At 41.6% G+C, this 26,208-nt stretch overlaps 1 protein-coding gene and 1 long non-coding RNA gene across 2 annotated transcripts in view; one reads left to right on the top strand and one right to left on the bottom strand.

The window, feature by feature from the left end:
* Nucleotides 1–20,126: 20,126 nt before the first annotated feature.
* Nucleotides 20,127–26,208, bottom strand: part of LOC143277790 (F-box only protein 39-like) — a 46,492-nt gene continuing 40,410 nt past the window's right edge. Inside the window, exon 4 of the mRNA XM_076582696.1 lies at nt 20,127–20,177. Coding sequence (XP_076438811.1) covers nt 20,127–20,177 — 51 coding nt within the window. The remainder of the gene's footprint in view (nt 20,178–26,208) is intronic.
* On the top strand, nt 20,591–25,739 carry LOC143279507 (uncharacterized). Its single transcript, XR_013054895.1, has 2 exons — nt 20,591–20,682; nt 25,382–25,739. It is a non-coding gene; the product is annotated as an uncharacterized LOC143279507 (long non-coding RNA).

Here is a 26,208-nt window from a genome sequence, read left to right as displayed (position 1 = left end):
GAACGTGGCGTCTAGTGTGTTGCCCTGTTTATTGTATTTGGAAAAGCCCACAGAGACTCTGTTCCGTTTTGAAGAAATTTGCGCAATGTTGGTTTGGAAATGATGCCGATATTTGTTTGATTTACAAAGCATCGTGCTCTACCTTTCATGCTAGACTTACGGCCACTCCCTCTCTCTGCTTTTATTTCTTTGAGGCGATCGATGGTGTGATGGCCTTGTACCAGTTCTTTTTGATATTCTTTGACTTTTCTGAGGATTTCCGATTTTCCTAGATGTAGGCCGCTCGTTGTTGTTGCGTTACCAGCATGTCTGTCAGCTCGCTCATTTCCCTTAACACCTGCATCAGCAAGTTTAACAACAACAACAAAAACAACAAGAACGAAAACAACAACAAAAACTGTCTTGCCCCAATATCTTTGTAGGCGTCTGGCTAAACAATGGTTACTCTGAAAGAAAAAAGCGAATGAGACAAATCGCTTTTAATTAATGCTTCAGTTCAAAACACAAGGGAATTTTTCTTCGAATGATGAAGAGACACTAGCATCGAATTAACAGCGGAATGAGTTTTACTGAAATCGATGTGAAAACAATCAAGTAAATGCGAAAAACATAGCTATTTATGTGTTGCCTCTGTGTTGTATTGTGTTTTTCCGGCTGTCAAGCGGAAGCGGTGTGTCACTGGTTCGCTGTCAAACGGTCTTTGGTATTTTGGAGGTCGGCGTTTTGCCCCAACTGGGGTTCTTGCCCCGACCTGTACGACGTCGGGCTAATCGAACCTCTCACCATTCCACGTCCAACAGTACACACGCATATAACAGAATTGTAAAACTTTGACAAGCTATAGTTAGCTTCACCACTGCTATCTGTCGGTAATCAAATTGGGTTGTATCATACACGAGATGGAGACGTAGCTCTCAGTGTTTTCCAACTCTTACGGAGCTCATTACCATAACGTGTTTGTGTAAACTAGCCAACAACTATCCACTTTGTCTGAACAACGTATCCTACTGACATAAAAATAGATTACATAATCACCCAGCATGGGAACAATAACTACCAAATGAATTCTGCCCCCAGTAAACAATCAACATGTGCAGCCCATCTACACATACAAGAAAAATCTTTCAGGATTAGCCTGCCTATTACGTGTGCAGAAAGGTGCACTACGAAATAATGAACGCGCAGTCGATGTTGACAGGGCCACTGAACGAGCTGAGACAACACGATAATGTACAACCGCTGATCTACAATGAAATAAAGGCATTTGCCACTCCATTCAAATTCTGAAGCATTTCCCTTCTATATAAACCGCCCCCGTTGTTTATAAAGACTAATCTGTTTATCAGCCACTGTCATATGACATTCGAAAGTTATGCTTATAAAGATCAGCCTTGTAACTTCTGGATATTTCACCAACTTTATTGCTTCCACTTTTCTTGTATATATATATATATATTATTACTGTTAGTTTTTGTCAGCGCTGTTACATTATGTTACTGTTTTCCATGTTATCCAATTTTCCGTGTCCTTAACCAGTATGTCATACATAGTTGCTATTGTTTGACTTCAACAACACACAGTTTCTCATTTTCAGACTTCCTCCGAAAGAAATTCGGAAAGGAACTAGCCATCCAGGTCATCTATGAGGATCAAGAGAAAAATGATTTCAACAGTCTCTTCAGTACGCTGCATGGTGAGATTGCGGGCTTTTCCGTTCTTTTTTTTTCCTTGTGTCCCAGAATTTTAGACATTTTATTTTGTTTATTTCGATGATGGTGATTGATGATCGGGGTGCTGACGATGCTGCTTGTCGGGGTCTATTCAGGTTTGAGACCACCTGACAAGGCTGTACTCTCTTGATACATCCCGGCGCATCACTCACTGCCTCCGTCGTTTGCGTGTCTCTCTGGTTTTGAATCGTCGCTTCTAGTACATATATTCTTGTGCTCTGAAGATGCACGCTGCTCACTCATGTAATGCTATCCAGAAAGTTCACGTTGGTCCCTTTAAGGATCACCAAGTTTCGCTCCGAATAGTTTCCTCTAACTCTGGTTCTGCACTGCAGATTCAAATATGATATGAATGATATGGATACTTATATAGCGCCCATCCTCGGTTGCAGACCAAGCTCTAAGCGCTTTACAAACACGGGGTCATTAGCACAACAGACTGCTACCTGGGTATAGCCGACTGGGTGCTCATCATTCGTTTCCTGTGTCATTCAATCAGATTCATAGGCACGCATGCATACAGATGTGTAACGTTTTACGTGTATGGCTGTTTTGTCCATTTACCCATCCATGTGGGCAGTCATACTCCGTTTTCGGGGGGGTGCATGCTGGGTATGTTTTTGTTTCCATAAACACTGACATGGATGATAAAATCTTTAACGTACGTATTTGATCTTCTGCGTGCGTATACACACGAAGGGGGTTCAGGCACTAGCAGATCTGCACATGTGTTGACCTGGGATATCGAAAAGTCTCCACCCTTTACCCACCAGACGCCATTACCGAGATTCGGACCCGGGACCTTCAGATTAAAAGTCCAGCGCTTTAACCACTCGGCTAATGCGCCCGCTGACAGAGGATCTTTGGTAGTTTAACCGAAACCGTGCCTTTAACGATTTTTTTTTCAGGCGGCATGAATTTCGTATCCAATGTACGGAATGTCAATGAATACATAGATGCACAGATAAATAAATCATGCTGTGCTATTGTACGATTTCTGTTTCCCAGATGACGCCAGTTACATGTCCAGATTTCGCAACGTCTATCCGCTCGCTTCCAGTGTCAACTTCTACCAGCAGTGTGTGCCCGATGGCACATGTGACCTTATTTTCAGCTGTTTCGCCTGTCACTGGCTGGAGAATATGTGAGTACGAGGACGAAGTTCATCATCACATGACAAACATTAAGGTTCTGTGTATAAAAACAAGACGTGTTTTCCTTCCTTTCTTTTTTGTATTTTTTTTTTCAATGTGAGAATTGAAGGTGTTTTGTTTTCCCTTTACCCTAGAGATACGAGTGTATATCTTAAGTTTTCTTGTATTCTGAAATAGTTTTGATGCATGGCATTGCGGAAAACAAGCCATTATGAAAGGGGAACTGTGCCATGTTTTGACCCAGATAGCGTCCCTTACGGAACAAAATAATGTGGAAATGGGAGAAAATGGTGTTAAAGCTGACGTCCCGAAGGTGATTCATGCTTGTTAATAAACAATGCACAAGCTGTCGGTTATTGAATGGTTTCGAGGGATGCACGTTGCGGTGGAGATCTGTGCTGTTTCGAGACGGGCTCTGCTATCTGTTGCGCCATGTTGTGCTGTGGTGTGTCATGTGTTGTTGTTTTTTCAGTGCTATATTATGCTGTGTTGTGTAATGCCGTTTATGCTGTGCTGTGCCATTTTGTGTTGTGATATGCTGTCATGTCGCTGAGCACTCCACTGTGCTATGTTGTGTCGTGCTGTGCCATACCGTGTTGGGTTCTGCTGTGCCACGTTGTGCTTTGCTGTGTCATGTCGCTCTGTGATATGTTGTGCTATGTCGTGCAGTGCTATGCTGTGCCATATTTTGTTCTGTGCTGTGCCATGTTGTGTCATGCTGTGCCATATCAGATTATTGCCTGTTGTTCCGTGTTACGCTCTGCCATGTCGAGTTGTTCTGTGCCGTGCCATGTTGTGTCGTGCCGTGCCATGTTGTGTCGTGCCGTGCCATGTCGAACTGTTTATTCGTAATACGGTTTCGGTGCGTGTTCATTCCCAAAGAACATCATATTGAAACAAAGCGTATGTGGTCCATTGACTCACTTGAGTAAACAAAGTGAGTCTATGTTTTAACCCGGTGTTCGGTTGTGTGTGTGTGTGTGTGTGTGTGTGTGTGTGTGTGTGTGTGTGTCCGTGGTAAACTTTAACATTACCATTTTCTCTTCAAATACTTTGTCAGTTGACACTAAATTTGGCATAAAAATAGGAAAAATTCAGTTCTTTCCAGTCATCTTGTTTAAAATAATATTGCACCTCTGGGATGGGCACAAAAATTTTTTAAAAAGCCATATTACATGCAAACTGAATTTACTGTTATATTTATATTTTTCTATTCTCTAAACTTGGTACTTTGATCTGATATTCTTACACAACAACAAGAGCAGTCGTTTTTATCATTTTTTGTTCAAACAGGAACTTCTTTTGCTAAGCATGGAAGTTATATTTATTTTGTATGTCTTTGGTGCAGATAGTAAAAAAGGGAAATTAATCTGTAATTAATGCTAGGGGGCTTAATTTTCTTTAAACTGATCTTTCTCTTCTTAAACATTACATCTTTAAATTATACTCAATACATAAAAAGGTTGTGTGCTTTACTCTCAGTGCACAGGGCTTTCACTATGTTCATTCGCCCAAGTGGTCTTTTTCGGAAAATACTAAAATCAATACGACGAGTGGACTTTATAGATCTGTTGGCTAAGCCCTGAAGGTCATGGGCAAAAATCAATTGCGTGCACATATTTATACATATTCAAAGCGCGTGCTCATATTCTTCGTGAACGCGAACGACGCCATTTTGTTTCAAGTTGTTGACCTGCCCGTTCAATCCTATATTCAATCGACAATACACGATAACATGTGATGGAAAGTTGGAGAAGATGACCGTTAAATATTTATTCAGAGAAAGATTTGTGAACGCCTCATCACTTACTGGATTATGCCTCAAACTGCCATAAACATATCTACAGAATCAGTCGGAATTCACAGTTAAAAATAATAAACAATGAGAGTTGATACCCTCGAATTGATGAAACGAAAAAATTTCCAGTCTTGACTTTTCTGAAAATGAAGTCCTTTTCACTTCATACGACGTTTAGAAGTACTTGTACTTGGCTCTACATGTTATTAGTTTAACAAAATACTCAATTTTCATATCAACTTTAAAACTATAAAACTAGAAGGAACATAAAAGAGGAATTGAATCGACCGTGTCTACCGGGTGTAACTAAACTTGTACATCATCTAGATCCAGAGAAAACGACTAAATGTTGCAGTGTGATTGCGGCGATAGCCACATCTCATTTACCGCGGACTTAAAAAGAATTTTTGATTGCCCTTAAAGATTTTTTGAAAGCCCAAGATACACCAGAATAATATTACTTAAGCAGCGTTCTCACTGCGAATACCGCAATCGATTTATCACCCTTAAAAAAAAAAAAGTTTAAATATGATATTTTTGAACGTCAGCTAAGGAACCACGATAGTGTAATGGGTAAGACAGTTTCTTCTCACCCGAACACGCAGGGTTCGAACCTGCCGTTAGGACTTTTTTTCTTTTTCTTTTAACCCGAAGCTTTATAATAACAAATGCAGAACACATTTTAAAGATTAGATTTTTTTTTAAAGTGTATCACAAGTGAGTCTTTAAGGCCTTGCCTCTCTTGTTTATAATAGTAAATTAAGACAACTAAACTTTGTTTTCTTGAAGGTTAGCTTCTCCCAGCCACCACACCTTACCAATGGTTGGAAGCCGAGTTCCTTTGAGGATCAATATTACTGTTGCTGTTAATGTTGAATGTTCCCGCCTTTATATAGATTTCGTGTGGTTTATTTCGTTTTGAAATGTCAAACTGTATTGTGTTAAATGGTTTGTATTTCAGTGAAACCACTTTCAAGGACACTATATTTTACCTGTATGCCACCCAAGAGGAACGTGAACGTTTTCTTTGCCAGGCTGAAAAAGACTGGACCAAGTTTTTGGTGTTGAGAGCAAAGGAGCTGAAACCAGGTCATTATCTTTGAAATGTGTATGCGTTGTTCTCTCTCTCTCTCTCTCTCTCTCTCTCTCTCTCTCTCTCTCTCTCTCTCTCTCTCTCTCAATGATTACGAAAACATTTACCGAACATGTGTACTGCATTTTGTGCATCGATCTTGAATGATGCGTGTAATGGCGACCGTCAAGTTTGCTGTACATTCATCACTGATTCCTGTAGTAGTGTGAACGATTGTTTTATTATGTCAAATGATTTGTTTGCCTTTTGGTGTTCACGCTGTGTACTCAATGTCAAAGAGAGATTTGACTCAGAACATATGCCACTGGAATATACGTTTGTTAGACAACTATAGCAACCCTAAAAGACATGAAGAGAAACAAATACTAAATAAAACCGCTTCGAAAAAATGACCAGGTTGAAACGTTTACTGACTCCATGAAATCTGACAGAACTAAAAACAACTGTCAGAAATAGCTATTTGTTAGGTCGATCATGATATTGACAAAGCTTTGGCAACTTTAAATCAATGCGTTAAAGAAAGTGCCGCATGCATGAACAAACAATGTAATATAAAATTATATCAAAATGCAGACGGATGACACGATCGGGAATGTAGAACAGCAAGAACAAATTTACGAAATCTGTACAGTACACCATATCGCACAGGTGATGTTGGTGATTAGAATGCGTTCTGTGTTGCACGTAGAGAATATAAGCACTTGACAGAACAGAAAAAGCATGACTTTCAAAAGGCTCTATAAGATGTACTGCTATCTTCTATAAGAAATCAAAAACAGTTTTGGAAAAATGTACTTAGAATATCGTTGAAGAAAACAATTGTCAGTAATGACATTAGCATAGACAACCAGTGTGCACATTTCAGAAAATTACTTGAGAAAGAAACCCAGTCTCTCTTCTGTCTGGCTCCTTTCCCATTGTGTTTAAGTCTGCTATCTTATGGCCACCTCTCAAAAAGCCCAGTCTCGATCCAGACTCTCTAAAGAATTACAGACCCGTTTCTAATCTTCCCTTTTTCTCAAAAGTAACTGAGAAATTTGTCCTTGCTCAAGTTCTCGACCACTTGAGTACTAATGTCCATTTCAGTCTGCTTACCGCACCGGTCATAGCACTGACACAGCCCTATCAAAATTGAGAACGATTTATTAACTTCTCTTGGCAACAACGAAATCTCTATTCTCTTCCCCCTTGATCTTTCAGCCGCCTTTGATACTGTTGATCACCAGATTCTCCTCAACCGTCTGAATCGCACTTTTGGAATCTGCGATCTTGCTCTCTCATGGTTCCGCTCATTTCTGTCTTTCATCCTCCCCTTCCGACGTACAGTTTGGTGTGCCACAAGGCTCCATGCTTGGGCCCAATCTGTTTGTTTTCCACACACAACCGATTTCCACCTTTGTGAATCATCATTCGCTGTCCCACCATAGCTTTTCTGATGACAACCAGCTGTATCTGTCGGGACCTCTGTCTCTCCTTCACTCTCTCATTGACTCTGCTCAGGCCTGCATCTCCGATCTGAAGACATGGATGACTGAAAACAAGCTTACATTAAATGAGGATAAAACTGAAATCATGATTATCATCCCACAAAGACTTTGCCACTCAGTCTCTCTTCCTTCCTCAGTCTCCCTCACTAGCACCGACATTCGTCTTTCCTCTTCCGTCCGTAATCTTGGTGTCATACTCGACTAGTCTCTTTCCTATCAGCAGCTTGTTGCAAATATATGCAAACTGTGTTACTTTGAAATTCGCAGAATTGCATCCATTCGTCATCTCCTGGCTGACGATGCAACCAAAACTCTCCTCTGTGTCTTTGTGCTGTCCTGCCTGGATTATTGTAATTCCCTACTTGTTGGTTCACCCAGCTACCTCATTGCTAGGTTTAAGAAAGTCCAGAACTATGCTGCTCGTCTTGTCTTTCGTTCCTGTAAATTTGATCACGTCTCTCCTTTCCTTCATGCTTACACTGGCTCCCAGTACAAGAACGAATCATTTACAAAGTCGTCTCTCTTTGTTTCAAGTCCATTGAGGCTTCTCGTCCACAGTATCTTTCAGATCTCATTCATCCTTACATACCCACACACCACTCTTCTTCTGACACCCGTATGCTGAGGATCCCCCCTGCTCGAACCAAAAGGTATGGCCAACGCAGTTTTTCATTCCAAGCCTTCTTTGTTTGGAATCAACTTCCTCAGCCTCTCCGTCACTTATCGTCGCTGCAATCTTTCAAATCCAGACTGAAGACCCACCCTTTTCCCCTCCTGATTAATTCTCAACAGCTCATCACTTTCCAGTATGAACTAAAATGACTATTTGTGAGTGAGTAAGTTTTGATAGTTTCAGAATTTGTTGGTAGTATTTTTGATTGTGTACTATTACGATTGTGTGCTATGACTTGTGTGTGTCAGTGCGCGTGCGCGTGTACTTGTGTGTATTGTGGGTTTGGGTGTGTATGTGTGTGTGTGTGTGTGTGTGTGTGTGTGTGTGTGTGTGTTGCGAGGGGGGCGGGGGAGATGATTGATTTTTGATGATGTTTGGTATCTTGTGTTCAACTTTTCCTTTTTGATATTTACATATCTTTTCTATTTGTAAACGCCAAGGGCTTATTTTCAAGATTAGGCGTAAATGCTCATAATAGTAGTAGGCCTCCTTCGGTCATGGCTGACCATGGATAGAGTATATCCGACCTAATGTCTAATTGGGCTGTCTGCTTGGACCAAGCAGCGTCGCCTGTGACTGTAGAGACCGATGCGATAGAGACAGTCTCTTTTGCAGCGGTCACATGTATAAGCTGATGCTGGTCTGTTGGCTGCCGTCCCTTTTCTGCGAGCTCGCTTTTCTGCTGCAGCAGCTGACAGTTTGTCCTCACCAATCCGTAGCTTATTCTTGAGAGTGCTTCTTCAGCTGTTGCGGTCATCTGCAAGGTCCTCCCAGGACTCAGTGTTGATCTCAAGCGCTTTCATGTCACGTTTGCAAACGTCTTAGTATCTCAGCTGTGGGCAGCCGATGCTTCTCTGCCCCGTGGCGAGCTCTCCATAAAGGATGTCTTTTGGGATGCGACCATCTTCCATGCGGCGAACGTGGCCCAGCCAGTGCAGCCGACGCTGTCTCAGCATGGTGTACATGGTTGGGAGGCCAGCGCGAGTCAGGACTTTGGTGTCTGTCACCTTGTCTTGCCAGGAGATGCCGAGTATGCGCCGTAGGCTTCTCAGGTGGAAAGTATTGAGCCTTTTCTCCTGACGAGCATGTGTGGTCCACGCCTCACTGCCATACAGCAAGGTGCTGAGGACGCAGGCGTTGTATACAGCCATCCTTGTCTTCGTGGTCAGCTTGGGATTTGTCCACACTCTTTGTGTGAGGCGGGCTGGCGTTGTGGCTGCCTTCCCGATCCTCTTGTCAATCTCGGTGTCAAGGAAGAGGTTGTCGGTGATGGTGGACCCAAGGTAAGTGAAGTGATGGATTGCTTCAAGCTCGTAGTCATCAATGGTGATGGCTGGTGGAGATGGTGTGTCTTGGCCCAGGATGTTTGTCTCCTTGAGACTGATAGACCGAAATCTTTGCAGGCCTGGGAGAAGCGGTCCATTAGTGACCGCAAGTCCTGCTGGGTGTGGGTCACAACTGCGGCATCGTCGGCAAAGAGCATGTCTGTGATGAGGGCTTCGCGGACTTTTGTCCGTGCTCTGAGGCGGGCGAGATTGAAGAGCCTGCCATCTGATCTGGTCCGCAGGTAGATCCCTTCTTGCGCTGTGCTGAACGCATGCCTCAGGAGAAGAGCAAAGAAGATTCCAAATAGGGTTGGGGCGAGGACGCAGCCTTGTTTGACACTGCTGCGTACGTCGAAGGGCTTGGAGAGGTTACCATTAAACTGCACCGTCCCTTTCATGTTGGAGTGGAAGGACTCAATCAGGCTGTGCAGTTTGGAGAGGGGAGGGGTCGGGGGTGGAGGGGGGGGGGGGGGGGGGGGGTGGCAGCCGATCTTTCGAAGAGCCCTGAAAAGGCCGTCTCTGCTGACTAGGTCAAAGGCCTTGGTAAGATCAATGAATGCGACATACAGGGTCATCCTCTGCTCCCTGCACTTCTCCTGGATTTGGCGAAGAGAGAAAATCATGTCTACCGTGGATCTCTCTGCTCGGAAACCGCACTGCAGGCGGATTAGAAGGACCCGAGCGTAGACTTTGCCTACAATGCTGAGAAGCGAGACGCCTCTGTAGTTGCTGCAGTCGTTCCTTTCGCCCTTGTTTTTGTACAGGGTGATGATCTTGGGGTCCCTCATGTCCTGTGGTACAGCTCCCTCATTCCAGCACTGACAGAGGACTGTGTGCAGAGGATGCAGAAGAGTAGTCTTGCAGTGTTTAATGAGGTCTGGGGGAATTCCATCGCTGCCAGGTGCCTTGCCTGGTGTCAGGCTGTTAATCGTCCACAGTTGGCTCTCTCAAGTTCTTCCATGACCGGCATGCACTTGATGGCATCAAGGGCTGAGTTGGACACCATGTTTTCTGTGGAGTAGAGGTCAGAGTAGTGTTCTGCCCATCTCTCCATCTGCTGACTAGGATCGTTGATTACTTCCCCAGTGGAAGATTTGATGGGAGCAGTCTTGCTCTGTATTGGTCCCAGTGCCTTCTTGATGCCATCATACATCCCTCGGATGTTGCCTCTTCCAGCAGCATTCTGTATCTCTTCTCTGAGCTTTGTCCAGTACTCATTTGCACATCGCCTGGCGTTAAGCTGAACCTTACTCCTGGCAGCCCTGAGGATTTGCAGGTTCTTCTCACTGGGTGACCGTTTGTACTCGGTGAGTGCAGCGCGCTTGGCCTCAATAATGGGAGTCATCTCTGATGATTTGGCCTCAAACCAGTCGTGGGATTTCGTGATTTTCTTCCCATCTTTCTGTGGCATTCTCGGGGATACAATGCATCGAATTCTCTCTCAAAGGCTCATAATAATGATAATAATAATAATAAAAATAATAATAATAATTAGAGATCAAAGATACTGATAATTACTTCGACCATTTCTAAAGATGAAATTTTATTTGTGTTTAGAAAGACTGTTAAAAAAAAAAGAAGAAGAAAAAGCGACAGGACCAGATGGGATAACTGGAGAATTTTTTAAAAAAGAAAAAGGTGACGGTGTAGCAGATATCTGTTTTTCATTATTGATATATTTCGGAAAGGTGTAACCCCAGACAGCTGGTCTGAAGGTATTGTATTTCCTTTGTACAAAAAAGGGAATGTTAACAATCCAAACAATTACAGAGGCATTACACTGTGTGATACAAGTAACAAGATAGGCAGAGTGGGCTAAAAACGATATCACAGGCGAATATCAAGCTGGTTTTAAAAAGAGCTACTCAACCATTGACCACACGTTTACCTTTCTAGCTTTAATACGAAAGCAGTTTTCTTTTGACCGCAACTTATATGTTGCATTCATAGACTTTGAGAAAGCATTCTATAAATAGAAAAAAATATTTGGTCTGTACCTTTGAAAAACAAACAAACAAAAAACGAGATAAATGGTAAACTATACCACTGTGCTCAGAGCATTATGATAACTTAAAATTTAAGATAAGAAGTGGGTCAGGTTTATTGACTCTGTCAGGTGCACATATGGTGCGAAACAGGGTTGTAGGATTCGGGGCAAGAAGCCCAGTCGGGGTCAAACGCCCACCCCCAAAATATCGGAGATCATGGTACACAGCGAGCCAATGACACTTCTACCGTTTCCGCTTGAAAGCCGGGAAAACACACCCAACACGGAGGCCACTTAGAAGTCAGCTATGTTTTCCACATGCATTTAATTGTTTTCACCTTGATTTTTGTAAAACCCAGGCTGATGAAATTTCAATGCCAGTGTGTGTTCTCCATTCAAAGCAAAGTTCGATGATATTGTTCTGTGAAAGGAATGTGTCAGCCGTTGAATCCTAGCGTTGAAACCGATTGATCTCCTTTGCTTTTTCCTGGAAATTCTATCACCTAAGTGTTTTCAAACTGGGGCAAAACGCCTTCAGGGTGTTGGGACAAGACACCAACCAGTGGGCCTTTTGCCCCTTCACTGGCGTTTTGCCCCCTGTGGTTTGGAAAAGATGGAAGTCTTTCTTTGTGCTTCTCTCTGACTTCTTCAACTGTTTTTCTTGATAGTTTAAAGCAGCACTGACGTACTTGTGCATTCATGCATACAAAATGTAAAAAAGAAATATTCAGTTTTTACCTCTATTGCTGGAGGTAACCTTGCAGTTACATAAACTCCTAATTTAATAATCCTACCATCTGATGAGTTTGAGCAGAACGACTGGATCTTGAAATTTGAAGGGAATCTGTAATGATAGAGGGGAACATACATATTTACACAAGAGAGTGTATTTTGGGCGGACAAAAAAGGCATACGTTTTTCATTTCGCATCTGTCACACTGGACAAAGAATGGGTTCACCATTGGTTTCCCAACACAAGTAAATTATTGCTGTTCAAAGGTATTTTATTGCACCATAAAGGCAAAGTGTATATTCATGCATGCATGCGTGTGTGTGAGAGAGGAGAGGGTAGGAGGTTTACGTGCAGATACACCGCCATCAGAACAATCAACAACTGGCTGCCCATTCCCATAACCACATCTGGGCCTTCATTGTGTTCCTGTCAACAGATTAGGACCATTCTTCCTCTCCAAAAACTGACATTCAAAAGGCCAGTGGGTATACTAAAAAGCAGAGTCAGCAGCCATCATAACATCTCCACCGTACAAAGCAAACATTCTCAAAAAACAGGCAAAGATGACTTACTGAGGCCTTTCATCTCTTCTGGAGTGTAGGCCGTCAACAACAGATCTCCACAATTCCCTATCCTAGCTGTGTCCTTGCCTCTGTCTAGCTCAAGGTAAGGCCCATCTTCTTGGTATATGCCTGTAGGTGTCTTCAAGTGTTTCTGAGTCAGCATATCTTTTCCTTCCTTTGGCGGTTCCATGTCAGGGCCTGTCTGGTGATGCTTTACGATGATTTTCATCGTAGCATTTGCCTGATCCATCCTGTTTCTTTTCCCAATTCCTTTCATCTGACAATAGTGTCTTCTTCCATAGGTAGATGTTGCTGATCTTGTGTTGCCAGTGGATCTGGAAGATTCTTCTCAGACTGCTGTTGATGAATATCGGCACTTTGTTCAATGTTTTTTTTCATCCTCCATCACCCAATACCACACAACAGCACTTACTTCACGTTGGAACTGAGAAACCGAATTTTAATTTATTTGTACAGCATCTCTGGAGTTCCAGATGTTCATGAGCTGTATAAAGGCTGCTCTGGCCCAGACAGTGCTTGCTTTGACATCTGCATCTGCGCCGTCCTGCTTGTCGACGGTGCTTCCAAGAAAAGTGAATGATTCCACCTCATCCAGTACCTTATCTTCCAGTGTGACTGGCTCAGCAATGATTGCATTTGTTCTCATGATCTTCGTCTTGTCCCTGTGGATGTTGAGGCCTACTTGAGGTGACGTGGTGTCCGCTACTCCTGTTCGTTATCGGACAGCAGGGAATGATCATTCGCAAAGTCCAGGTCATCCATCTGCTTCCATAGTGTCCATTGTTTCTTTTCTTTTTTGTTCTGTTAATGTTTTCAGAATACAATCAATGACAACTAGGAAGAAAAGCATAAACAGGCAGTTTTGCCTGACACTGGTCTTGACCTGAAACTGTCTGGTAAATGAATGTAGATGACACTGCAACTCATTCGGCAAAGAAGACTTTTTCTAGGAAATAAATGTCACCTAAACAGCAGAGCAGCACGGTTGAGACAAGGAAGAAATCTGGAAGAACCGCCAAAAGAAAACTGGAAGAGGTGAACGAGGAAGAAGAGGATTGGTCCTGTTTAATATGTCGTCAGCCATGTATGATAGTCTGTCGTTTTCGACTATGACCATCAGAACAACAGAGGAGGTACCAGCTGCTCCGACTATCTGGGCTAGAACTTTATTATAGTGCAGAGTGTCTTGCCCAAGTTACACCCCCACTCTCTCGGCCAAAAGGGTTTTAGGACAGCCGGCGTTGGACCAAAGGCCCATTAGCCTCCAAGGCTGCAGCACTAAGAGCCAGTGCAATTTTGCCTCCTGGTTTGAGAGTCATAGTCCTTCACAAAAGACTAAGCTGAAAGTGATTTCTCACTGCATTGGAGAAACCATTGATAACACAGTTCTCACTTTGCTGTTGGTACAACTGTAAACTTATGTCAGTCTGTGATATTAGCCTATACTTACTGTCCTCAGCCATACATCGCACAATTCCTCGTGAGGTGTGGGTGCAGCAACTTGTGTGCCTCCAATGGGCGCATGAAGAACGCACCCCTAGATTTGTCCAGTTTGTATGTCCTAACTGCGATTCTAGTCACACTGATTGATTTGCAAACCTGGATTCTCAAGCTTGCACACAGAGAAACAGATTGACAGAGAGGGAGGTGGAGGTTTGCAACCAGTTTTGTTGATAATTTTTATTGCAGAATATTTGCTTTTGACGTGATTATAGTAGAATTATCTAGACTAAGAGTGTGCTTATGTGATTACTGGAGGTGGAGTGATAAGCTGAAAGAATGAAGATTGTGTGACAGTGATGAGAGAGAGAGAGAGAGAGAGAGAGAGAGAGAGAGAGAGAGATACGGATACGGATACGGATAGTTTATTCAATAAAGGCCATGGCCCCTCATGAAGGGGGTACAGTGAATCAACATTCAAAATCAAAACCTTACAAATTACAGAAGTGAATGATAAACTGCAAATGATAATCCACAAATTGGATAATGCACAACTAATAATAATTAACTACATAATACACTGCGAAACTTAAAAGCCTTATATAAGTAAATAGCAAACTGTCTTATAACAGTTTCGTTAGTTGATGACATAAGCATGGCAAGTCGAAATAAAGTGGGGTGTCTATAATATTTTTGTGGAATCCACTCATGTCTAAGGTCATTCTAAGCAGGGCAACACAACACAAAGTGAAGTTCGGTTTCTTCAGCACGTCTGCATAAAGGACAACTAAGATCAGAGACACTGGACTTTCGATAACGATAATGATGAAGAAATATGTCAGAAATTCCAAATCGGAACCTGGTTGTGATATGTTTCAAATGCTTATCCATTTTCATTGACAGATAAGTAGGAATAGAGTGTATAGAAATGAACTGTCTGTAAAACTCAAACCTATCGCTATCTTGAACATGATAAGACCAATCTTGCCATCTACAGTCAATTAATCTTGTTCGGAGTGCACTAATAAATCCCTTTATGTCCCCTACCCCCTGCTGTAACCAAACATAACCAAATCCCAGTTCATATAATCTAACCCTAACCTTTGATACCCAGTTTACCTTGCCTCTCAAATCTAAATCATATAACATGTTAAATGCTTTTTTCGGCAACCTTGAATCTTCCATTTGTGTTATTTTCAACCAATAGCGAATACATCTTACTGCGGAATTGAGATGTATCGGATATCTTTTTGTCTCCCCATAAATTAAATCATTAGGCGTTTTCATGGTAACTCCAAGAAACTTTTTCAGTGCAAATAAATGAACACTCTCGCAGCAAACTGCAGCATTAGAGAGACCCCAAATTTCTGCTCCATATTGTACAATGGGTTGTACCTGGGAATCAAACAATTTAATAAACAGATCAAAAGATTGATTTTCTAAACTTGACAGTTTTTTCATAATACAAAGTAATGCTTGTTTAGCTCTACATGCAAGATCTTTACATGCAACTGTGAAACTCAATTTTGTTGAAAAATATATTCCTAAGTATTTATACACATTCACTACTGGCATCGTTATTCCATTATAAGTCCATTTTTCCCTAATTCCTAAATATCCACCTTTTCTAAATACAATTATGTTACTTTTTGACATATTTACTTTCAACTGAAGTGATTTTGCAGCTCTAGATAGACTATTTAATTGTGTTTGTAAACCAATCACAGTTTCAGATATCAACACAACATCATCAACTAAGAGGAGAATGAATAACTCTAGAATCTCACCAGTAAATTGTGCACCATGTTTTCCGTTTCTGACAACTTCTGAAGTTAGTTCGTTAATAAAAAGAGAAAATAATACAGGGCTGCACACATCACCTTGTTTTACGCCAGAAGTGCATTGAATATAATCAGTCATCTTCCCCCCACATCTAACCCTTCCTTTCACACCCGCATACATACTCATAATACATTTCAACAACTTTCCACGAACACCAGTTTTTAAAAGAATAGGCCATAGAATTGTTCTGTTTATGGAATCGAAGGCTTTCTCAAAATCTATAAAAGCCACATACAATTTACGATTCAAAGAAAACTGTTTTTGAATAAAGGCCATCAAAGTAAACATATGATCAACAGTTGAGTAGTTGTGTTTAAATCCTGCCTGGTATTCACCTGTAATATTGTTTTCTTCTACCCATTCTTGCAGTCTCTGATTTATAATTGTACTATACAACTTACTACTTGCATCACAAAGAGAAATTCCTCTATAGTTATTCGGATTGTTCACATCGCCCTTTTTATACAGTGGTAGAACAATAGATTCGGTCCATTTTTCAGGATAGATTCCTCTGTCAAATAACGAGTTAAAAAAAGTTACAAAGAAATTCAAAATCAGGTCAGATTCAGTGGCATATTTTAACAATTCTCCAATTATACTATCAGGTCCTGCAGCTTTACGGTTCTTAATTTTCCTTAATGCAAACATCACTTCTTCTACCGAGATTGGACGATTTAAATAATCTTCTTCATCTTCATCTTGTTCCCACTGCAGTACGTTATCAGAATTTACCTCTTTTGTTAGAAGGGTTTTAAAGTGATCAAACCAAACATCATCAGTAATATTGTTAGCTGGCTGTTTTCTTTTAAGTGACATTTTACGAACATTGTTCCAAAATTCTTTCTGACTTTTGATAGAAGCAATTAATTCTGTCAACAATATATCATTAAACTGCTTTCGCTTTCTCTTTTGCAAATGTTTATATTCCCGTCTGGCCTTACAAAACCAATGACGATCATCAACATCCAGAGTACGTCTAAATTTGTTTAACAACCTACGAACATTTTTTCTAGCGCTACGGCATTCTGCATCAAACCAATCTTTTGGTTTTAACTTGTTACTGATATTAATTTGTTTCTTCATATGTTTAGCAGCATCCTTGATACATTCATTAAAAACACTTAACGCTTGGTTTATATCAACACTAATTAGGCTAATTGCTAAGTTTATTTTTTCTTTAAATTCTTCTGAACGTATGTTATGAATGTATACATCAGCCAAGTCGTCACTCCACACAAATTTTTCTAAAACAAAATCATTTTCCAACTGTGTGTTTTCCAATTCATAACCCCGGCCTGCGAAACGGAGTTCCACAGGCATATGATCGGATTCAGTTCTGTCAGACACACACAACGTACATGAATCACACAACAATGCATACATATCACAAGACATAATGAAATAATCATTCACACTGCATCCACTATCCGATATATAAGTGTAGCAACCATTTTGGTCGCCATGACACATTCCATTAATTATACACAAGTCAAGTGCAGTACACATATTCAACAGCAATTTTCCATAGTTGTTGAGAACAGAATCTTCGGAACGTCTATTGATACTAATTGGGTGACTTCTTCGCTGAAACTCTAAATCTCCTGTAACTCCCTGGCAGTGGTGGGAAATATTACATGTCCTGCCATTCAAATCCCCACACAGCAAGATATAAACATCATTGTAAGCTAATGTACAATCAATCAAAAAATCTTCCAATAAGGCAATTCCATTTTCACAGTCAAAATATGCATAGTATGGGGAACCTTCGGGTGGTACATAACAGTACACAAACAACACATCTTTATCGATACCAAATAATATCTTATCAATAAGTAATGCATCAAAACTATTAGATTTTACATCAACTTGCTTTACGTGTGGAAAATAAACATCTTTTACAAGACAGACAACTCCTCCCGATCCCCTCCCCTTTTCAGTGAATTTTACTGCAGGAATGCAAAAACTATTGTATCCAGGGAATAATGAAGGTATAAAATCATCAATAAATGTTTCAACTAAACAAACAAAGTCAAACGAGCAAAGATATGAAACAAAGTCACCGTCATGTAATTTTGAAATCAACCCATTCACATTCCAATGAACAAAAGACAATGGCTTAATTCTACTGTTTTTTACACAAGCAGCACTTTTATTTTGATTCAGTACATCATTTTTCTTGCGCCTATGTTGACAGACCACATTTTCAGGCGTTGACACACACCGCGAACATTCATCGTCAACTCTTGCACACACACTGTTTCCAACATCAAAAACACGTGCGAGCTCAGTGTCACACTGTCCAACACTGGACGGCAGTGCCGGTGTCACTGTTCTTTTTTCCATCCCATTGGAAAAAGCGTCACTTCTTAAACAAATGGGCAGGCCACTTCCCTATTTAAAGTCAACAAGTTTATCATTATTATCGACAGTGAATTTTTTGCCATCAATCAGTAAATGGTTGAACACCATCGTGGCTCTTTTCCCATCCTGCCTTGCTTTCTTCAGGTGCGGAGTTAGTCTACGTCTGATGTCTCTTACTCCCTTCGAAAAGTCCTCACCAATGAATATATTTGTACCTTTCAGTTTACCCTTAGCTTTCAGGATATTTACCTTTTGTCTGTAATAGGTACAGCAAGCAATCACTGGGGAGTCAGGCCTGGAGCTCAGCCGGTGAACCCTGTCGAACTCCATCACGTCAGTCATGTCCAGGCTGTCAGTGAGGAGGTCCTGCACGACGCCCTCGCAGTCTGCACTGGTCTCGTTGGGTCTCCTAGGCAGGCCGTAGAAGAGGAGGTTGTTACGCTTGGACCGGCCCTCCAGGTCATCAATCCTTGCGTCGCAGTCGGTCAGCTTCTGGCAGAGGTCCTTGTTGGTCTTCTTCAGCTCTTCGTTCTCCTCTCGCAGCTTCGTCATCTCCTCCCTCATCCCCCTCAGGTCACTTCTCAGAGCAGCATAGTCTTCCTTAAGTTCTCGCACTTCCTGCTTCAGCTCTTGCTTCATCTCCTCCAGCTTAGTCTCCATCTGTGCCCCCACCTGGTCACTCACGGCTTTTATAGTAGCCATGATGTCGCTAAGGGTGGGTTCTGTGGCAGAAGGGGTAGGCATCGTAGAACCAGCGCCATTTGCTCTGTCCAGACTTGCTCTCTGGGAAGATCCTGCACTGGCAAGTCTGGTCTGCCTCATATTGTCCTTGCTGGGAGGAGGGTTTGGTCCTGGGTTGGTTTCAACGTCGCCACATTGCAGTAAAAAACCGCCCCAGAATAAATAGCAGAGGAGGAAACCAAAAGCGACACCGTCCACACGTCGACGCAGCGTGACAATGGCGACACTTGAAGCTGCCTTGTCCCTGGCCCTTTTCAGCATAAAGCCGATGTAGACTGGCAAAAAGCGGCCACAAACAGCTCGAATCTCGGCAGCAGTAGATGGCATGACTATTCAGCCACTTCTCTGCCAAAACTGAAAACGTATCTCAGTCTCTGTCCGCCACAATCCACGGTTTCTTACAGAGCGCTAGATAAGCGTGTTGACAAGACAACAGCCATTCACAGCCCCCCTGAGAGAGAGAGAGAGAGAGAGAGTAATGAATAAAGCTATAAGCATTGCCAATTTACTGAAGTAGGCCAGTTACAATCTATATCAAACGCGATCTATACCATTTTTAGCATTAAGTTTGTAATCAAATCGAGGGGCAAAATGTCCGGAATGTGGGGGCAAAACGCCTACACTAGGCGCTTTGCCCCTCACAGGATGGCGTTTTGCCCCACATATGGGGTAAGAAGGCCAAACTATTTTTTTAGTTGATCACCTCTCACGTATAATAGTTTGTTTCAATTTTCGATTACTTGGGATATGTTGTAGCGTGGTTGGGCCTCTATCGTTTACACTTGGTTACGAAGTGTCATGGCTTCAACGAGAAGAGAAATCGGACTTCTCGCTGAAGGGGGACCTCTTGCCCTAAACTACTATATATGTTGTCCGTGTTATTTTCACCTTTTATGAATGAGAGACAGCCCCAGGAGAATACTACAGACTCGCTGAGGATAAAAGTCACGGAGGTTTTGAAGACCATGTGGGCGCTGGGCAAGATGGATACGCCAATTTAAAAAAAAAAAAAAAAGAAAGAAAAAAAAAAAAAGAATTTAACGGAGAGCAACATTAATAGTTTATTGGTTTATTTTATGCTTTCTTTTTTGAAAATTCTACCAGGTGGTCTCCTCATCATATGCAGCCAATCAAGCTGTCCGCATTCCAACGACGGAGAACAGAACACCGCAGACAGGTCAACGCCCATTCCTGAGCTGTTTCCGGATTTTGATGCTGTCTGGAAACAGCTGAAAGAAAACAAAGTGATTACTCAGGTATTTGTCTCCAAAATTATCCCCCATTTCTTTTGTTATTGTCCTCTAAAACGGTGCAGGATATGTACTATATATAATATGCACCTGTTTTTATATTCTTCCTCCTTCTTTTCTTCTTTTTCTTATTATTATAAAAACCGTTTGGTTTTGTGTTGCTTTTTATTTTTTCTAAGGAAGAAAAGAAAACATGAAGCAGTGCAGTTTTCAGCCCAGAATATGACTACACGCATGCTTTTAAAAAGATAATATTTCAAAATATACATCTGGGAAGCATATTTGACTTAAGCACTGTGCTTGGTGTAGGACGAGTATGAAAGATGCACACTGCACTTGGCTGCGCGAACGGCTGAAGAAAACAAATCACCTTTTCAAACTGAGGGATCCGCTGCACTTCAGGCTGGCTTGCGACTTCTTCATTTTGAACAAGTCGTGTGTCACTGTCCCCACAAAGCTTGGTTTCAAGAAAATAAAGCCAAAGGTAAGATACAGTTGTTATCGATGATGTTAGCATATTTTCACTATTATTCTAACTCTTCGTGAATAAGTAAGATCAAACGAAAGACCGTTTTGTTATTGACATGGCTAGCGTACATTGTGCCATCTTTGTGTCTTGACAAGCACTATCTATGTGTGTCTGTGTGTCTGTCTGTCTCTCTCTCGGCCGTGTCTAGTGGAAGCAATTAAAATCTGAAGCAAGTAATGCTCCCTTCGTGTATGATCAGTGGCGGTGATCTGTAGGAGTCCTAGCCTTCAGTGGATTTATGTGCTTCCAGTGGATTTTTGCGTTTTCAGTGATTTATATGACGTGATAAAGTCATATTGATTCATGTGTTTCTAAACACCCGACGAGGTCCGGCACTGTGACAGACTTCACCAGCATGTGTGACTGTAAGTACTGTTTTGTTTTTTAATTCACTACATATGGCAGACACTGATACTGACTCCTGTGAGACCAAACTCAAACCTACAAGAGATTACATTCAGAAACGTTTTACGTGTGACAAAGATGAACTGGCTGTTTGGAGAAATTGTCTCTTTTACCGGTACTGTACAATCCAAGAGGACGAAATAACTGTTCAGTGCAGTGACTACGATAACAACGGGACTATTCTAACTCCATCATCGATTCTTATTACTGTGCCTCCGTCACCAACTATTTCTAAGTCTGTTCTTCGTGTTTTCCATAAATCGACAAAATGTATAACAATAACTTAATTTATTAGACATGGCTCTGGTGGAACTTTACTTTGTCAAGGAATGAACTGTCCATCTTGGGATAAAGAAGAATGTGAAATTCTAAAAACACTTGTGCTTGGTTTTCTAAGGGACCATAATGTTTATGAATTGTCAAACTCACTTTTATGCACACCACTGTCATTCATAAGTTCTTTCTCCGGCCTTCCTCATTTGTCACCTCCTCTGACGGACTTGACTGTAATGACCATGGAAAATGTTTCCTCTCCAGACAAAGGTTTCCCTTCATCACACCAACAGTCCCAGCTCTTGATCAATCCTACTTCAAAAACACAAGACAATGTGGTTATCCTCCCCCCAACCCCACCTGTGAACTGAGTGACCAAACTGCCCCTCAAAAGACCACCCCTGTTGGGAAAAGAACCAGGAGTCAAGTTCGACGTTCTCTGTGCCACTCGTCACACGCCCGCGCTGCTCCCAGTCCGCCACCGGAATTAAAAAGGAGAATGTTACAATTAGAAAAGACAGTGAACTCTTTTACTCCAAGTGAGGATTTGACCCAAAACACAGTTACTTGTTTGATCAATGATGCAATGACTGTTGTGAAAAATGAACTCCGTGTTTGTATTTTGAAAAAAAGTTGATGTGCTCAATACAGAAATTGAAAAATTAAAATCAGTTGTTTCAAATCTTGAAAGCAAAAACAAAGAAGTCATCAAAGAAAATCATTCAATTAAATCCCAGTTGGGTTCTCTCCAATCAGAACTGAACAGAAAGAAATACAATCCAGTCAATCAAGCAACAGTTGATACTCAGACCCCAACTGACCATGTATGTCAACATAAAAATGTTACTTCCCAAACTGATGTTGAAATTCAAACTGAAAAACACATACTCTTTACTCAAGGTTCAGAAACCGAAACACCGAATAGTGACGCAAAACCCATCAGCACAGATAAACAGTCACACAGTGATCGTTCAGTCAATGATGGTCAGAAAGGAAATCCAGCAAATAATGCAGACTGTTTACCCCATGACAATGTCACAATCCACGAAGACATTTCTACTTTCAATTCCTTTGCTGTTCTCGCTGATATCAGTGATAATGACAAAGAACAAATTCATTCCACACAGTCCCAGCAATCCAAACAAATATTAACAGACAAACAGAAGAACCCACCAGAAAATGTTTCAAATCCCTCTACCAGAGATGTATTGACCGTATGACTGTTCCTGAAAAGGCAAGAATGCTGCTTCTTGGGGACTCGGTCATACGCTTCATTAACCCCAAGAGACTGGCCCCTCGTGGAGAAAGCATGTTTAAACTTTGTGTTCCAGGAATGTCTATTGATGACCTTCATCACTGGCTTTCTTCCATACCAGTCTCACCCAACATAAAGGATGTGATCATCCATGTTGGTGTGAACTCTTGTCCCGCAGGTCCAGTATCCCCAGAAACATGGAATGAACTTTTTATTCTGTGTTCTAAAACCTTCCCCCACGCACGAGTAGCTTTCAGCTCCATTTTACCTGCCAGAGGGAATCATCATTTCAATTATGTCATAACGCCCTCAAACCTAAATCTAAAAGAAATATGTAAAAACCAGAATATTGCTTTTATTGATAATTTTCTTCCTTTTGCATCAGACACAGGTCTATACAGCAGAATAAAGCACACGAATACCAGACGAACAGCAAGACTTGCTAAAAATCTCAAAACCCTGTGGCGAAGAGGATCCCACAGAGAAATCAAAGGTCCCATAAAAACCTATACCAATAGCAGATCAGACTTTCCTCTGAATTCGTTTCCACATGTCTCACCCCCGTCCTACGCCCAGAGAGTACCAAATTCTAGGGAATATTACTCCTTACCATTCAAACAAAACCAAAAGCGTCGTCCTGTTGGTCAGATATCAGAACATGCACCACCACCCCTGCAATCATCTTACCATTTTCCACCTCTCATTCCAAAATCACAAAGAGATGAACCCCCGTTTTCCATGCCTCCCAATCACCCCCATCACTACCAATATTACAATCACCCAAATCAAAATATCATCACCTCATACAACAGTAACCATGGAGCTAATATCCGTTCAAACACCTCCCAAAGACAAGAAACGGGAAATCCTGCAATGCCTGTGAATTATGACACATACACTGACGAACTATTTAAGATGGCATCAAAAATATTGTCATTCCAACAACACTTCCACCCCCACTATTATGGTACACCTGTGTGAGTTTTCTCATCAACATAGTCCTGATAATTATGACCTTAGTGGTCGGCTGGGCTATAAACAACATAGATTGATTTGATTTCTCATCAATATCATCTGTCTAACTGGGTGTTGTTATACTAAAATATAAATTCATATATACATATAATATATTCATATATTTATATATAAATAGCATTCCGGTATACAAACGTACATATACAATTATGTGAATCATGCGTGTGATGTGTATAGTTCTGCGATTGTTCACACGCTCGTGCAGCAAGTGCGTGGGTGCGGTAAGTGCACATTCGCGTGAACGTTCATGTGTGTGTGTGTGTGTGTGTGTGTGTGTGTGTGTGTGTGTGTTGCGGACACACTCGTGATCTCGTAATGCACTTGAGGTTGTCACAGTTTGCCGGACCAAAACTATATTCAGCGCAAATTACGTGAGTTGTGCGGACGCAGTAAATATTATTGACCTTATTACTTGCTGTATTTAAATTGTATTCTGTATGACTTGTTATTTGATGACGGTAAAAACTTGGATATATAATTGACCTAATTACTTGGTGTATTCGATTGTATTGTGTGTGACTTGTTATTTGATGGTTGTTTAATCAGTGGTTAAGTATATTGCACACTGTGTACTTTTGGAGGTGCTTTCTGGTACTTCTTGTGTCCTTTCCTCTCCTTTCCATTGTACCATTGTATCATAACATTAATAGTCATCTTTGATACTGTTGTATTTTTCTGTTCCATGACTAAAGCACTCAATGCTTGGCCAATATCCGATGGTTTTAAAGTACGTTTTTGGTTTGTTTGTTTGTTTGTTTGTTTTTGGATGAAAGTGGATGACAGCGATGCTGTTACGGAGGACCACTAAAGGTCTTAGACTGTGTGTCAGTGCTGTACTCTGTGGTGCCTTTCATACTATATCCTGGCCTTAGAATTTTTTTTTTTTTTTTTTTTTTTGCTGCCCCGTCATCTGCACCGTTTCAGTGGCATTACTCCCACGCCGCTCATTTAGATTCCCCCATTGCCTGAGAAATATTTGTCTTTGTATTTCTTTTTTATCAGAACAGATTTCTCTGTGTGAAATTCAGGCTGCTCTCCCCAGGGAGAGCGTGTCGCTACACGTCAGCGCCACCCATTTTTTTGTATTTTTTGCTGCGTGCAGTTTTATTTGTTTTTCCTATCGAATTACGGACACTTGCAGTTTTGGCCAGGAAATTTGAACAAAATCCCAAAAGTACATCAGGGTGACTGTCGACTGTGTGGCCCCAGTCATCCAAGCTTAGCCCATGAACATTTAGCTCTGGGCAGGAGCTGGCCACGGGACGAAAAATCTCACCACCATAGGGGTTCAAATCCGCTTCCTTCCAATGACGAGTGTGTGACGCTTACCACTTCGCCACAGCGGCTGATATTCTATGATTTATATTGCAGTATTCTTGAATAACTGTTGCAATATAAGCAGCCCTGACAATATTTTTGCAGAGAATATTCATCATTTCTGGGCTGGTTTGTTGTTGTTGTTGTGATTGCCCTAATTTCTGCACACTGATGAACATTTTTTACGCGCAGGTACATAGCTATCACATTTGTATAATCATACTGGTTCAATATATGCACAAATCTGTTCTGATTTCTACTTAAGTGTTAGTTCTAGAATAATATCTGAACATGTATTTTGCAATCATTTATGTACAGCCATTCCTGTAATATGGGTATATTAGGTGTAGGCCTATTTTTTCTGTGCAGGCATGAACGAAGAAAAAGCAACGGCTGACTTCGCTCACAGATTGATCCAGGCGCACCGAGCGTGGAGTAACTCCATTTTCCTCACCAGTTTGTCCGACCTGCGCACTGACGAGGAGAAGACGGCCATCTTGAATGACCTGTACCAGAGGCTCGAGTCTCTTGTGCGCAGCAAAAATCCCGAGTCTTACGGCTCTGAAGCTCTCGTGGCCAGAATGGTGGTCACAAAAGTGGGCTAAGAGGCTGAGTGGAACATCAGACCAATAGAATGAGAGACAAGTGAATCTCTTCAAGACAAAAAAAAAGGTTGGGGTGGGGGTGTTCTGTATGGAGGTGAGGCAAATCTAATAATCATACTGTATCTCCGACTTTCACTTCATAAACAGGTTTGTTGTCATATTTTTAGATTGCTGCGGCAAAAGCGATTTGATTTATCATCTTGAGCAAAAGTCTTTGCCGGACATTTTCAGCAATTTTTATCGATGGTTTATGTTTCATTCTTGAGTTAAGCGTTTTTGCATTGCAAATGGTGGTTGTGATTCTTCTTTGATGTATTTCTGGTTTATATCACACATAGTCAGCTTATATTTCCAGACGGTGTAAATGGATACCTGGATTCGTTTGGGGAAGGTTAAAACGGCGGACGGAGAGGACTGGGCCCCGCCTTCCTATGCCGAACCCTGGACACGGTGGATGTGAAATCACTGCCCCGATGATCGTAAAAGTCGATGGGACTTCTAACGTTTAACTTTTATTTCCATAGAATCAGTTATTCGCTGAATGCTTCACCATATGAATCAATCAGCACCTGCCCACGCGAACACAGCTAT

Source organism: Babylonia areolata, chromosome 2 (assembly GCF_041734735.1).
Source record: "Babylonia areolata isolate BAREFJ2019XMU chromosome 2, ASM4173473v1, whole genome shotgun sequence".
In the NCBI taxonomy this organism is placed as follows: domain Eukaryota; kingdom Metazoa; phylum Mollusca; class Gastropoda; order Neogastropoda; family Buccinidae; genus Babylonia; species Babylonia areolata.
This window is presented reverse-complemented; position numbering and strand designations above follow the sequence as displayed.